At 43.2% G+C, this 13804-nt stretch overlaps 1 protein-coding gene across 3 annotated transcripts in view; it reads right to left on the bottom strand.

Annotated features, from left to right (window-relative positions):
- ELP4 (elongator acetyltransferase complex subunit 4) overlaps positions 1 to 13804 on the bottom strand; it is a 325735-nt gene that overhangs the window by 221529 nt on the left and 90402 nt on the right. For all 3 annotated transcript variants that reach the window (XM_088470418.1, XM_088470420.1, XM_088470421.1), the window contains exon 4: positions 8921 to 9049. In XM_088470418.1, the coding sequence (XP_088326544.1) occupies positions 8921 to 9049 (129 nt within the window). The remainder of the gene's footprint in view (positions 1 to 8920; positions 9050 to 13804) is intronic.

Here is a 13804-nt window from a genome sequence, read left to right as displayed (position 1 = left end):
ATGGGGCTGCGAGCAATACTAGGTGAATCCAGGCTACAGTAAAGTGCGGCCACTGCCACGATAACTCGCATATGCGAGACCATCGCACCTAATAGGATAGGATGACCCCTTAGATTTGGGAGGGGCATGTCCTAACTGAAATCTAAATTGCAGTGTAAAAATAAAGCTGTCCAGCATTTGTGGGTTACATGCAAAAGCAGCCAGTATTTACCCTGCATGCTATCTTTTTTTGATGTATTTGTACCCCTTGCATTACTACATGTTTTGTCCAGGTGCACTGTTACTTGCTATTTCTTACTTTTTTCCCGACTTTGAATCAGGCCCTGTATCTCTATAGCTTTGTGTGTTCCAATCTGTAGAAGTAGCTTGTGAATCTATTATCGCAACTTTTTTTTTTATAGAAACATTTTGCCTTTGTTCTATATTAAGTAACTATCGCTTCTGCCAACTTTTTTTTTTTGAGATGGTCTAGTTGTATTGCTTTGCATAGAGGCCCTGTCATGGGAGTGGCCCACGTGACTAGCAGCGCTATACAGACTGGTGCCAGCCGCGCCTTCACACACTCACACTGTGTGCCCTGTGCACAGATTGCTATGTAGCCTATCCTATTCACCTACCACTCACACCAATGTCACTGTGTGCCCTGTGCACAGGCTGCTATGTAGCCTCTCCTATTCACCCAACACTCACACCAATGTCACTGTGTGCCCTGTGCACAGACTGCTATGTAGCCTATCCTATTCACCCACCTCTCACACCAATGTCACTGTGTGCCCTGTGCACAGACTGCTATGTAGCCTATCCTATTCACCCACCTCTCACACCAATGTCACTGTGTGCCCTGTGCACAGACTGCTATGTAGCCTATCCTATTCACCCACCTCTCACACCAATGTCACTGTGTGCCCTGTGCACAGACTGCTATGTAGCCTATCCTATTCACCTACCACTCACACCAATGTCACTGTGTGCCCTGTGCACAGACTGCTATGTAGCCTATCCTATTCACTCACACCAATGTCACTGTGTGCCCTGTGCACAGACTGCTATGTAGCCTATCCTATTCACCTACCACTCACACCAATGTCACTGTGTGCCCTGTACACAGACTGCTATGTAGCCTATCCTACTCACCCACCACTCATACCAATGTCACCGTGTGCCCTGTGCACAGACTGCTACATAGCCTCTCCTATTCACCCACCACTCACACCAATGTCACTGTGTGCCCTGTGCACAGACTGCTATGTAGCCTATCCTATTCACCCACCTCTCACACCAATGTCACTGTGTGCCGTGTGCACAGACTGCTATGTAGCCTATCCTATTCACCCACCTCTCACACCAATGTCACTGTGTGCCCTGTGCACAGACTGCTATGTAGCCTATCCTATTCACCCACCTCTCACACCAATGTCACTGTGTGCCCTGTGCACAGACTGCTATGTAGCCTATCCTATTCACCTACCACTCACACCAATGTCACTGTGTGCCCTGTGCACAGACTGCTATGTAGCCTATCCTATTCACTCACACCAATGTCACTGTGTGCCCTGTGCACAGACTGCTATGTAGCCTATCCTATTCACCTACCACTCACACCAATGTCACTGTGTGCCCTGTGCACAGACTGCTATGTAGCCTATCCTACTCACCCACCACTCATACCAATGTCACCGTGTGCCCTGTGCACAGACTGCTACATAGCCTCTCCTATTCACCCACCACTCACACCAATGTCACTGTGTGCCCTATGCACAGACTGCTATATAGCCTATCCTATTCACACCAATGTCACTGTGTGCCCTGTGCACAGACTGCTATATAGCCTAGCCTATTCAGGTGAACGTGGGCCCAAAGTACCTCTCCCCCGCCCCTTACCGGCCATGCGCATTGTGCCACACCTATCTCTTGCATTGCTGATGTCAATACATTTTGTTTTTGTTATTGCTCAGCTTTAACTTGATGGATCGAGATGAAATAAAGTGCAGGTTATTCCTAGGAGATTCCACTACACAATGATGCAGTTTTCATAAAAATCGGTTAAGTAGTTTTTGCACCAGACAGACACAAAGCTCTTATAATATTAGTATAGATGATGCCAGTTTGCTTTACAAGATACACCTAATATTTTAGACATTTTTCAACTGAGTAATGGAGGATAGGTGGGCAGAAGAGAGAAGGGGTATGGGATGCCATAAGCATCATACGAGATAGATGACGCCAACATTTCAATCATCCAAAGTATACCGATTTACAGATTTTTGTCCAATGTCCCGCTGGAGCAATCCATGTAACAAAACAAACAATGCAAATCACATTCTGATTTTCCCACTTTTTTTACTTGAAACTTTAGAAACTTTTAAACTTTTGCTGTATTTTACAAACAATTGTTCTTTGTTCACTGGAAAACTAAAATTGGGGTTTGTCGAATACATTATTTCTCTTCATTATTTTCAGTCTCATTATTTATCGGGACTGACTGCACAAAGACTAATGCGGCTGAATTAACAAGTGCTCCCAAATGGCTGTTCCAAAATCTCTGATGTAAAACTGTTCAGACCCTGGGGGTAAAAACCAATCTGATAAATGAAGTCATTTTTTATTAGAAGAGATGCAGGCAGACAGAGTACTGTACTTTAACTCTGGCAATTGCATCGCAAGACGCTTAAGTAGGTGTTTCAGCATGAGAAATGGGCTCCAAACCGAAAGGGCGTGTTTTTTTTTTGTTGCAACTCCTCAGTGTCATTTCGGATGATATCGATGCTCTGGGTTTTCACCTTAATAAAAAGAGATGAGATTATGAGATCTGCCCGGAGGCTGTTTGAGTTGGCATTCAGCAATACAAACTCTTCCCATGTCTGCGCAAATCCATAGATAACCAAACATGCCAAAGCCTAACCCTGTCCTGTTCCAAGCCACTCCTGGGCAATCTTCTGGGTTCTGTGGCTAGAATAAGCTCCAGATTTAACACTTGCTCAGCGGTAAAACAAATAAATAAATAAGAAGCCACAAACAAGGGTCTTGGTGGCCTCCCAGGGATCCCGAAGCGTTGCTATCCGGAACACAACTGATGCAATACATAGAGAACAGTGGAGCAGGTAGGAAGGGGATGGAGGAAGTGGCCCCACCAGCTCCCGTCTGCAGCATCCATGTCTCTGTACAGCTAGATAAACAGCAAAGTAAGTAGCCTAAGGATGTACATCACACACACACACACACACAATACTAACAGCTGTAAAAGAAGTGACCACTGTGCTTGCTTCTTGCAGGCTGACTTCCCAGCGATTAGCTTCTAGTGACAGTGAAGCTGATACAATCTCAAGTGCTTACATTACTTATTATGCACATGGTTAAGCAAGTCAACAGCGTGCTTCAATACTTTCACTAGAGGGATTTAATAAGTACTGCTCAGTCAACCTTTCAGGCTCTCAATGGAGAGCTACATTTGAGATACGCCTAACATAAACACTCATGTGGGGTGACTGCTACTTCCCCTTCGATCCTGACAGGGGCTGCCGTGTGCCACAGACTGTCTTAGCACTGGCTGGAAAGGGTGGAAGGATCTAAAAACTAGGAACTAGTGTGGCCAATGGCAGCTGCTCTCACAATGCTGTCAAAACTTCTTGTAGCTGAAAACTCCACAGGAATGTGCTGTGAGAACGTATTACCAGGGTAAAGACTACCTGCCACCCACACCTCAGAGAGGCAGCCATCTTTAGAGGGGGGGCCGGATTGGTGGCTAATTATCCAACGAAGGGACTGAAACATTTCCCAAAGGAATGCAGCTTATTAATTAATTAAGAACTACAGATGTGTCCTCATATACCTTTGCTCTATTCGCACTGACTTCGCGACTAGCTGCATCAGGCATATTTTTCCTTAGATTTGCCACCACGTCTTGTTATGGCTAATCTGGGATTACATACACATTTTAAAGCTATTCCTTTGCAACAAAAGATAGTGGCCTGGTGCCCCTGGGTACACTGTGAGCTGCTGTGTATGTAGCTATGATGCAACTTGGACGCAATATATTGGAAAACGTCACGGGTAGCGAAGCGTATAAGAGGTGCCAAGCTTCTTGCGCCATATGGAGAAAAGACGCTGGTTACATCATGGCGGAAATATGACCAACTACTGTTGGGAATTTCAGCTACGCTCAATACACCCACCGCTGACAAAAGTCTGTGACCTTCTCACTGAGTAACATTCTGCAGGAATCTTCATTCAGATTATATTACCTGCTAAATGTATACCCACCGTCTACACACAGCGGGCTCAGCCAATCAAGTTACTGGGAACAAGTGTTCACTAAGATATAAGGGGGCAGATGTATGAAGCTGTGGAAAGTGATAAAGTGCAGGGTGATAAACGACCAACCAATCCGCTCCCACCTGTAATTTTCAAACACAGCCTGTAACATGACAGTTGTGAGCTGATTGGTCAGTCGTTTATCACTCTGCACTTTATCACTTTCCACAGCTTCGTACATCTGCCCCACGGTACTGTACAAAGGAAGAGATGTAGGAAGAGGTAGAAAGAATCAAATGCTCTATAACCAGCGCTATATGACATGTACAACACACATCAGGATGTAGGAAAGCGTAGAGAAAAATCACTTTCCTCCACGTTATTTGCAAATATCTAACGACATCGCCATTGCCATATTCATATTGTATGGTGACAGAAAATCATTCAGGTGTCATTAAAAAACGATAAGCACACTTTTCTGGCCCATCATTTTTTTTTTTTTTACATATTGGAAAGATTACCTGCCGGCATGTGTAGAAACCTGCAGCGGCTTCTGCGGTGGTCCGGCTGCGCTCGAGATCTCGCGATGCTTGCAAGATCTCGTGCATGCGCAGTGGGGACGGCCAGGGGGTCAACTGCAGGCTGATGCGCTGTTGGTCTCTCAGGGATCACCGGAGAGGGGAGTTTTCTCTCCCCCACTCAGGCGGCCGAGATATTAATACATCTCGGAGTCATTGCTTCCTGCTTCGCCTCGATAAGAGCTAAGAACTATAGCGGCATGATAGTACATCTCCCCCAAAGTGTCTAGTGAATTGATAAATTGCAATGTCATGAATATAGTTCCGCAAAATGGATGTAGTTGCGTGCAGCCGCGGAAGCCGCTATTACTACTTTATGCTAATGCAAAGGTGACCAGAGATTTACTGGCTGTGCCACACACTTAAAATGATTGGTAGCATCCAAATATTAATTAAAACTGTTGCTTAAAATGAAATAAAACAGTTTTGAAATGTACTTCAGTAGAAACAAAAACATAATTTTATTTGATTCATTGCTTCCGTTGCAATACAATCATTATGGAATGTAGTGCCTAATGGTGACGATTAAAATGCTCGATATGAATGATAACGATATCATATAGTTATCGTTCTTTTTTTGGTCCCTTCCAACCCACCAACGACCTGCGATGCGCAGGCACGTATGGACGATAACGATATTGTCCATCACCCGTGCATGCAGGCCAACCTGGTCGATATCGACCAGGTTACTATCTGGACCCGAGAACGCTGATCGCGGGTCGTTGGTGGTGTGCTGGATGATCGATATCGACTAGGTTACTATAGGGACCCGAAATCGCTGATCGCGTGTCGTTGGTGGTGTGCTGGATGATTGATATCGACCAGGTTACTATAGGGACCCGACATCGTTGATCGCGGGTCGTTGGTGGTGTGCTGGATGATCAATATCGGTCATCCAGCACACCCGGGAGATCGTTCAGCGATATCGTTATTGCCGACGGCCTTCCCGTGTGTATGCACCATTAAACTTTCCCTGCAGATGACACTTATGTAACGGCTGTCTATGAGGTTAGATCATTGCGTATACAGCAGCAGATTACCAATTAAAGCTACAAGCTAGAACATATAATTTTAAAATTGGTGAAGGTGTGCAGTATGAATGAAACCTCACACAACAACCAGTGTTTAAATCAGTATGGCCCTAGAAAACTCATTTCAAATTGACATCTCTATGACTCAGCAGTCTCGTTAATGAAGCCCAAGGTGTCCAACCAAGGGCCTTTGTATTATTGCTAAATTCCCTTGTTTAATTACTCTACTCTCCATCATCCATACTCTAATCTCTATGCTGAGCATCCTGACCTTTCTTGCACCACATCCTCTCAAATTACTAACAGCCTCCCTGGTGTCTCCTCCTGCAAATCCCAATGTTGCCTGAAGCTTGACACATTTAGAAGATGAACTTTGTATCACCTCACCTGAAGTGTATCACTGATCCATTCCACGGGCCTGTTACCAGACCCGCGGGGCCCAGGGGCAACTGCTCAAGTGTCAATCCTAACTTCAACAATGTAACAATGACACTAACAGCGTTTCACTCACTTATTTCATAGATTCTGACCAAGAGTTCAATGACCCTGAAGGATAAAATTTAGGCAGCAATAAGGCTTATTTAATAACGTGGTGCAAGTAATACAAACAATCTTAAGCCCATATTGACCGATTATACATTATTAGGTCTAACTTGCACTGGAATAATCAGAACTTGTGTCTGTATATATACTGTACTAGGATGTGTATAGGAGAAACGCTTACCACGATGAGGACCATTATCGCAGATGTACATCTGATCCATTAACACTGAGGTTTTGCAATCACATACATACGAGCTCTGACAACTCATACTTAGCTTGCCCTCTAGGGTATGTTCTCTTTTTCCCAGTTACTAATGTAAAGATGACATACGTGCTGCAATTTTTGACAGTCAATTAGGCTGTTTTGGACTTGAGTGTATATCGCAGCTTGTACAGGCCCTATAAAGGCCGAAGCCCAGATCAGACATATAGGGGGGTATCCAATTAGCCGTGGTAAATTACCGCGACTAATTACCTCGCCCGGGGCTATCCAATTAGCTCCGAAGTCGGCCTGACGTTCGGCACTTTTCGGGGGGGGGGGGTTTTCGGGACCTGATGTGTCCTGAAAAAGAATCCACGATAAGTGCCGTTTTTTCACCTGAAAAAAGGCGAAAACACATAGATCCGCGAGCTTATTGCGGCACCTGTGTGTTTTCGGGAGACCTATCCTATAATTTCGACCAAAATAATAGGATAGGGTGAAATAAAACATATGCGAAAATCGGGGATAATCAGCGAAAAATCCCCGATTTTCACAGATCGTGGTGGTCAAGTAGCGCCTGAATAAAGTTCGGGGCTAATTGGATACCGCTCATAATTGGAATCTTTCAGATGTCTACTGGGGCCGATGTCACATCCAGTAGGACGATGTGTGCATCTGATCACGCTGACTGCTGTGTGCTACGTAGGAACCCCAACCTGATCGATCTGATTTAGCCACACTTTTGATTCAACCATGTTGGCTCTCAGCCAATCTTCTTAATCACTATGGAGCTGGATTTAAGTTGGGAACACAGCAAAAAAAAAAAAAAAAAAAACTTTGCATCTGGACAAACCATGTTGCAATGCAAGGGGTGCAAATATATTTATTTTGTATGCAGGGTAAATACTGGCTGCTTTTGCATGTAGACCACAAATGCTGGACAGCTTTATTTTTACACTGCAATTTGGATTTGAGTTTGAACACGTCCATCCCATGGCTAAGGGGTACATTTACTAAAGCTTTAAAACAGACAAGTGGTGATGTTGCCCATAGCTACCAATCGGATTCTAGCTATCATTTCTCTGTAGAATTCTAGAAAATAATATACAAAATCTGATTGGATGCTATGGGCAACATCACCACTTGTCTGTTTTAGAAGCTTTAGTAAATATACCCCTAAATCTCTCTGCCCAGTTTACATGTGTACCACCTGCAGTGCAACATGGTTTTACCAAGATGCAAACGTTACTTGCTTTTTTTTTTGCTTTGCTCCCACCTCTAATAAGCCCCTAAATGAAATGTCCATTCCTCATGGCCCAAACAAGCGGACGTGTTCCGTGAAATGTTTTGCACCGATCTAAAATATATAAACCTCCTTTTTATTCTTTCTTCTTATGCTTCATTTTTGTATATATACACACACATATATATATATATTTTTTTTTTTTTACCTTTTAAATGCCATTTTAACTTTTTATTTTTTTTACTGAAACGGTGAAGTGGTTACATTTTATCCAGGACACTAAATTGTATAAAATAGGAGTACTAGCAAACTCCCGTACTGCTTTATTGTTAATACTGAATACCATATAATATATTATTTGCTTTGAAACCTTCAAAACCACCAAATGGACATTATTTTGTTTTGTACACAGCTCATTCTAAGGGAGTAACAAGACTGACCTATCGGATTATCAAAAGGTTTGGATAACAATATCCTATAATGGTTTACAATACATCCTGGTCCCTAGTCAGGGTCGGATAAGTATTTTGGTTTTCTATATGTTCTATTGGAAGTGTTGGCTGCAGACATTAAACCTTTTCTTTCGGCACTAGCTGTATCACTCCTCTTTCTAACATGTGGGCTCTTGGGTCAAGTAGCCAAATCTACTCATATATGAACTACTCTTTATACATATTGGCTCACAGGTGTAGTAGCCAGATCGGTTCATATAGGGACACATTAATAATACCCTCAATACCCGTAATGAACCAAACACTGAATATTATATAATATATAAACCTTATACAGCTAATGAAAATAATTTTAATGAACATAAAACTATGAAAAAGTGACGCTGAAATTGATGATGTGGTAGCCATGCCAAGTTTAAACATCTGTTTATTTTGATGGTGACATCTTTAAAGTGTTTATTATTATTTTTTTCAACTGTTTCATTGATAGATTTTATTAGTTTAAATTTGTCCTCATATATTATATTCTTATAATCTGATCATGTTATATGTTACCTCCTGAGTAAATTATAAAGGATTTATAAAAGAAAAAAAAAAAAATGATAATAATAATCATTCACCTCCATTTTTGGCAAGTTCTGATAGCGCCAAGCTATTTTCATAGTGTCATCTCCCAATCCAGGCCCCTCTTTTCCACCTTTTTGGTCATCTTGCTTACGAATTTCATCTGTAAGAGGTGCTGGGAGGTTCTGAAAGAAAAGGAAGGATTTTTATTAAACAGCAAGAGACATAATTAGCAGCTTTGGCAGAGTAACTGGGTCTAGGGGGTTCTAGAGGTCGTACTGTGACCCCCAATATGTCATGCAGGGACAAGGAAGCTTGGTTCTCTCTCTTAGAAGCACCAGCATGGCCTGTTTAGCTGTAACAGACGCTCTAAATCGGAGGCACTGTGCAATGACATCCCTGCAAATAGTGCTGCAAAGATTCAGAATGATAAAGTATTGAAAATCCACCAAACGGGTAGCTGTTATGTTTCTGCATACCCAGAGTGCCCATATGGGGGTCAGGGCCCTGTCACTACACCACTGATTAGCAGGATGGAATTCTGATGTGCACACTTTGTAATAAAGATCCAAACCACAAAGTTTGGAAGATGCTTATGTCTGACACTAATGCACACACGGGACGATCTGTTCAGCGAACAATATCGCTGAACGATCTCCCCTGAAATTCCTGGTGTGCTGGATGAACGATATTGTTCATCCACACACCAACGATATTACCAACTACATTACCAACGATGAACGACCAAGGATCGCAAACCCATATGGAAAATGCACAATATCGTGCAGATTGGCCTGCATGCATGCCCGATGGACGCTATCGTTATTGTCCAGCGGAAGCGCGCATCGTTGGTCATTCATTGCATACACACAGAACGATATATCGTTGAACAATATCGTTATCATTCATATCGTGAGAACACCATTCATGCGGAGCCTACTAACCCTTTAACATTTTATCTGAGTAGTAACTAACAATATGAGCTTCATCAAACCACTGCATTGTGTGCGCTGTGGCTGCATTAGGTCTCCCTGGTCATAGGCAAACGCAGGGGGGTTTCTGCCTGCTTGGAAACTCCACTCCCCAGCCCACACCATGACCACAATAGAAATAGTAATATAATAGATTCTTACTAGTGCTGCATGTTCTTCTCAGTATCACAAATGAAATAATTAGCACCACTTGTGGATCTTTTAACATGTATCAGCCAGTAATAAATAACCTGTGCAACAACTAGAAGATCTGGAAAACATGCACTGTTAGAAATGCACTGCTATAGAGCCCAATATGTACATATACAGTATGTCCAGGGCAGTGCTAGGTTCTTCTGCTGCTACTCCAGGCTCCCGGACTTGCTCCAATAGTCTGGAATGGTGCCTACATCTAAAATAAATACGTTCAGCTCAGGCAGGACGACCTACTGGCTCAATCTAATGGCTTACTGTGATCACTGGTCCTGTATATGCTGGAATTATTACACACAATACACTTTGTATGACACTTATTAAAGCTGGTTAAGTACTAATTCTGCCCTCTTCATTGACAGGCCACACTTGCTCTAAAATTAAGCATTTGGAAACCCCCCCTCTGGAAATCCTGCGTTTGCCACTGCTGGTAATGGCACAACTTTTATTCCAACAAACTTTTTCTTTATTAATGAGTTGTCAATGTAATATTTTACATATACAGTGATGCTGCTAGTAGAGGAGCACTTCAAACACACCACAGTTCCATTGAGAGGTCCAGACTTTAGCAGACATGCGGTCACATATAGAAAGGTGAGTGTAATCATTGGGTGGACAAATTCTTAAGTGGAAAAAACTGCCAATGTCTCCAATGGTCCTGAGCATGAGTTCCCCTCTCCTGAAGCCCCCTTCCCATTCCAATATTATGGATGTAGGTAACCTTTAAATTCACCAGAACTATAAGTATTTAAATTCACTTTTCCCCTCTCTAGTCTAGTTAGTGTCATACTCAACACCACATGGACCGGTCCTCTACTCCTAGTTATCGGTGATGAGAAGAAGAGTTAAAGAAAAGGTCAGGAGGGGCCATCTGGAACTTGGAAATGAAAGGACTGGAAGACTAGAGCGACACTGCTTGGCTCCTACCCAAATGTTGCTATGATATGCTGTGATGCAATGTTCCTCTGCTTATATTGATCTTTAATGCCCAAACTTCACCTACTTCATTGATAAACATGCACTAATCAATGGAGCAAAATTAGACACCCCCCCCTCCCCTCGATGAGGATTGCATATGTCATAGACGAACACTGCAGACACAAGTGTTGCAATCAGAAAGCGGAGTCTATGAACGTATGTAGATGTTTTATGAAAACAATAAGGGCATTGAAGCGTGCATTGAAATAATGTGTAATCTAACCCGCATGCAGAGTTGGACGCATCTCAAGATACGACGATCCCTTATGTATTAGCTTAGTTTGCTACTAGTCTTCATCACCCGTGCGCACTTGCACCTATCCTATACTAGGCGCAAAAGATGCGTATATATGTGCTAATGTCCACCTCTGCATTTGCGTAGACACTCCCTGACATAACGTTACTCACATGAAAACGCTCCCTTGCAATCCAGGTACGCCTCTTCGGTGGTAAGTGTTGATGCGGTCAAAATGTGTAGGATGCCACATCGCCCGTACAGATCTACGATCGGCTAAGGAGCAGGCGTACTGCGCAGATGCACAAAATTCGCTCCTCAAACAGCCGCATTTCCAACTCTGCATCAGCTCCTAAAGCTGGGTACACATTAGAAAAAATTTGCCACCCGACGGATCGGTCCGCCATATCATCCAAATCGGCTAACGTGTACGCGCCCATGCGCTCTCCTGTTTGGTCGTCAGTTGCATCGTCAGGCCGGCCCTACATGCAGCTCAATCTGACAATGCGACTGACGACCCCATGCAGCTGGTGCCTAATCGAGTAATGTGTACCGGCCGCCCGATATGTTTGCCCGTCGCTCGTGTGGTCGTCTGTCACATCGCTGGGTACACACATCGTTAAGTGTGTACCCAGGTTAAGTGTTTTCTTACAATTGTGAAAGGTGGTGAAAGAGATTCAGTGGACAACAGGCCCAGCGCTCTGGGCCTGATTCAGAGCCAGAGCGCTCGCTCTGAATCAGGACGGCATTTTTTTTTTTTTGAGAGCCGGCCTCCTGTCCGCTCGCTAAGCTGTGGGTGACCACCCAACAGCTTTTGCGAGCGGCCAGGTGATGGTCAAGACCATCGGGTTTGCGACGTAGTAGGGTCTCATCCATCGCAAGCCCCAGTGAACTTCCTGTTCTCATAGAAAGCTCACTACTGAGGCCGCCCCCAAACGGCAGGCGTTCCTTCGGGAACGCCTCCGTTTGGCCAGCCACCCCCCCCCTGCCCAGCTCCAAAACGGGGCGAGCTGTCAATTACAATCGACAGCCGCCCGGTTTTGGTGCGAGACCCGTAGCAACGTCGCTGGCCAGGTTCCGGCATGCGCAGTGGGGGACCATCGACCCGCTTGCGAGCGCTGTGCACTCGCGAGCGGGTCTGAATCGGGCTCACTGTTCCTGCAATTTGTCAAGGTGCCCCTCAGGAACCTGGAATATTTCTGATAAATAAAAACCTCCTTTAATTGTATTACTGCTGTTAGCTAATTTTGCCTGCAAGGAACTACGTTTAGATCGCATCCACGTGTTCAAGACCATAGATTTAGCCAAGGTACTTTACAAAAAAATAAAACTTAAATTGCCTATATTAAAAAAAAAAAAAAGCAGGATGGCCTATAGCTCACACATAAACATTAGTAACTTTCATCAAATACAAACGCAACTAATAGCTGCCTATGAATCATGGTATGACTCGTCTGCAGCAGATAACGTGTAATGATCGGGGGAAAGCCTTTTGTATTTGTATTTTATAATTAAACGCCTGCATAGTACTATGCAGTTATAAATATCTTAGCTGAATGCAAAGCTAAGCTCAGGTTCCTATTTTGATTAATATATAACCATTTTCATAAGAGATGAGTCAAAATTTATGGTATTTAAGCTTTCAAAGATTATCCAAGCAGCAACAATAGGGAACGTGCTACCCTTGCATTAGACGAATGCAGCTGAGGAAGAGGTCGTTAAAGTAATCTATTATTTTAAACAGCGAAACATCTTATTTAATTATATCTCAGAGGAATAAAATATGATGTTTTGCTCATGCCGGAAATATTTCCTTAGTTATAGGAGTATGACTGCTGTTTAATAACAATCCCTTCTTCATATAACAAAATGCTCTGACTTCCATTATGGTTTGTATACTAGGAAGATTCTTATACAAAAAGTTCATTGTTTTCCGCAAAGTTTTCCTGGCCTACATTGCCACCTATCAAGTCTTTCAGTTTAAGAATGACAAACTTTTTTTTTTTTCATCACAGCTTCCATGAAGGGTAGAACACTTAAGTAAATGAACACTATAGGCAGAGTATCTATATATATATATATTGGGTGCACACTTGTACCTGAACAAACCATGTTGGGATTGAATTCTTTATTTGCATGCAGGGAGATGTGGACTGATATTTTCCTGTGACACACAAATGAGGTTCAGTTTTATACTAGTAATCATTTAGCGCCGACATTGGGTGTGCCCCCCTTACATGATTTTACCAAGATATTAAAATCCATGAGCCCCATTGTGTGTTTAGTATATGTACTTCATATTTGTGCATCACAAATGCACTGTTTACAGATGGGTCCACATACATCTAGCCTCCTTACACGTTAAAACAGCCCTCTAGTCGCGCCATGCCGTAGCGTGACTTGGTAGCGCAGAGCGTCTTTTTACCTTCAAATGTGTCTTATTTGCACAATGATGCATCTGGATAACACAAGCAGCTTCTGCTGATTAAAATGATATGCGGCATGCCTATGTTCTGTGAGCGACTGCAGGGGGAATCTGTGTG

The sequence above is a fragment of the Taudactylus pleione genome, unplaced genomic scaffold (assembly GCF_031769625.1).
Source record: "Taudactylus pleione unplaced genomic scaffold, aTauple2 ptg000100l, whole genome shotgun sequence".
Taxonomy (NCBI): domain Eukaryota; kingdom Metazoa; phylum Chordata; class Amphibia; order Anura; family Myobatrachidae; genus Taudactylus; species Taudactylus pleione.
This window is presented reverse-complemented; position numbering and strand designations above follow the sequence as displayed.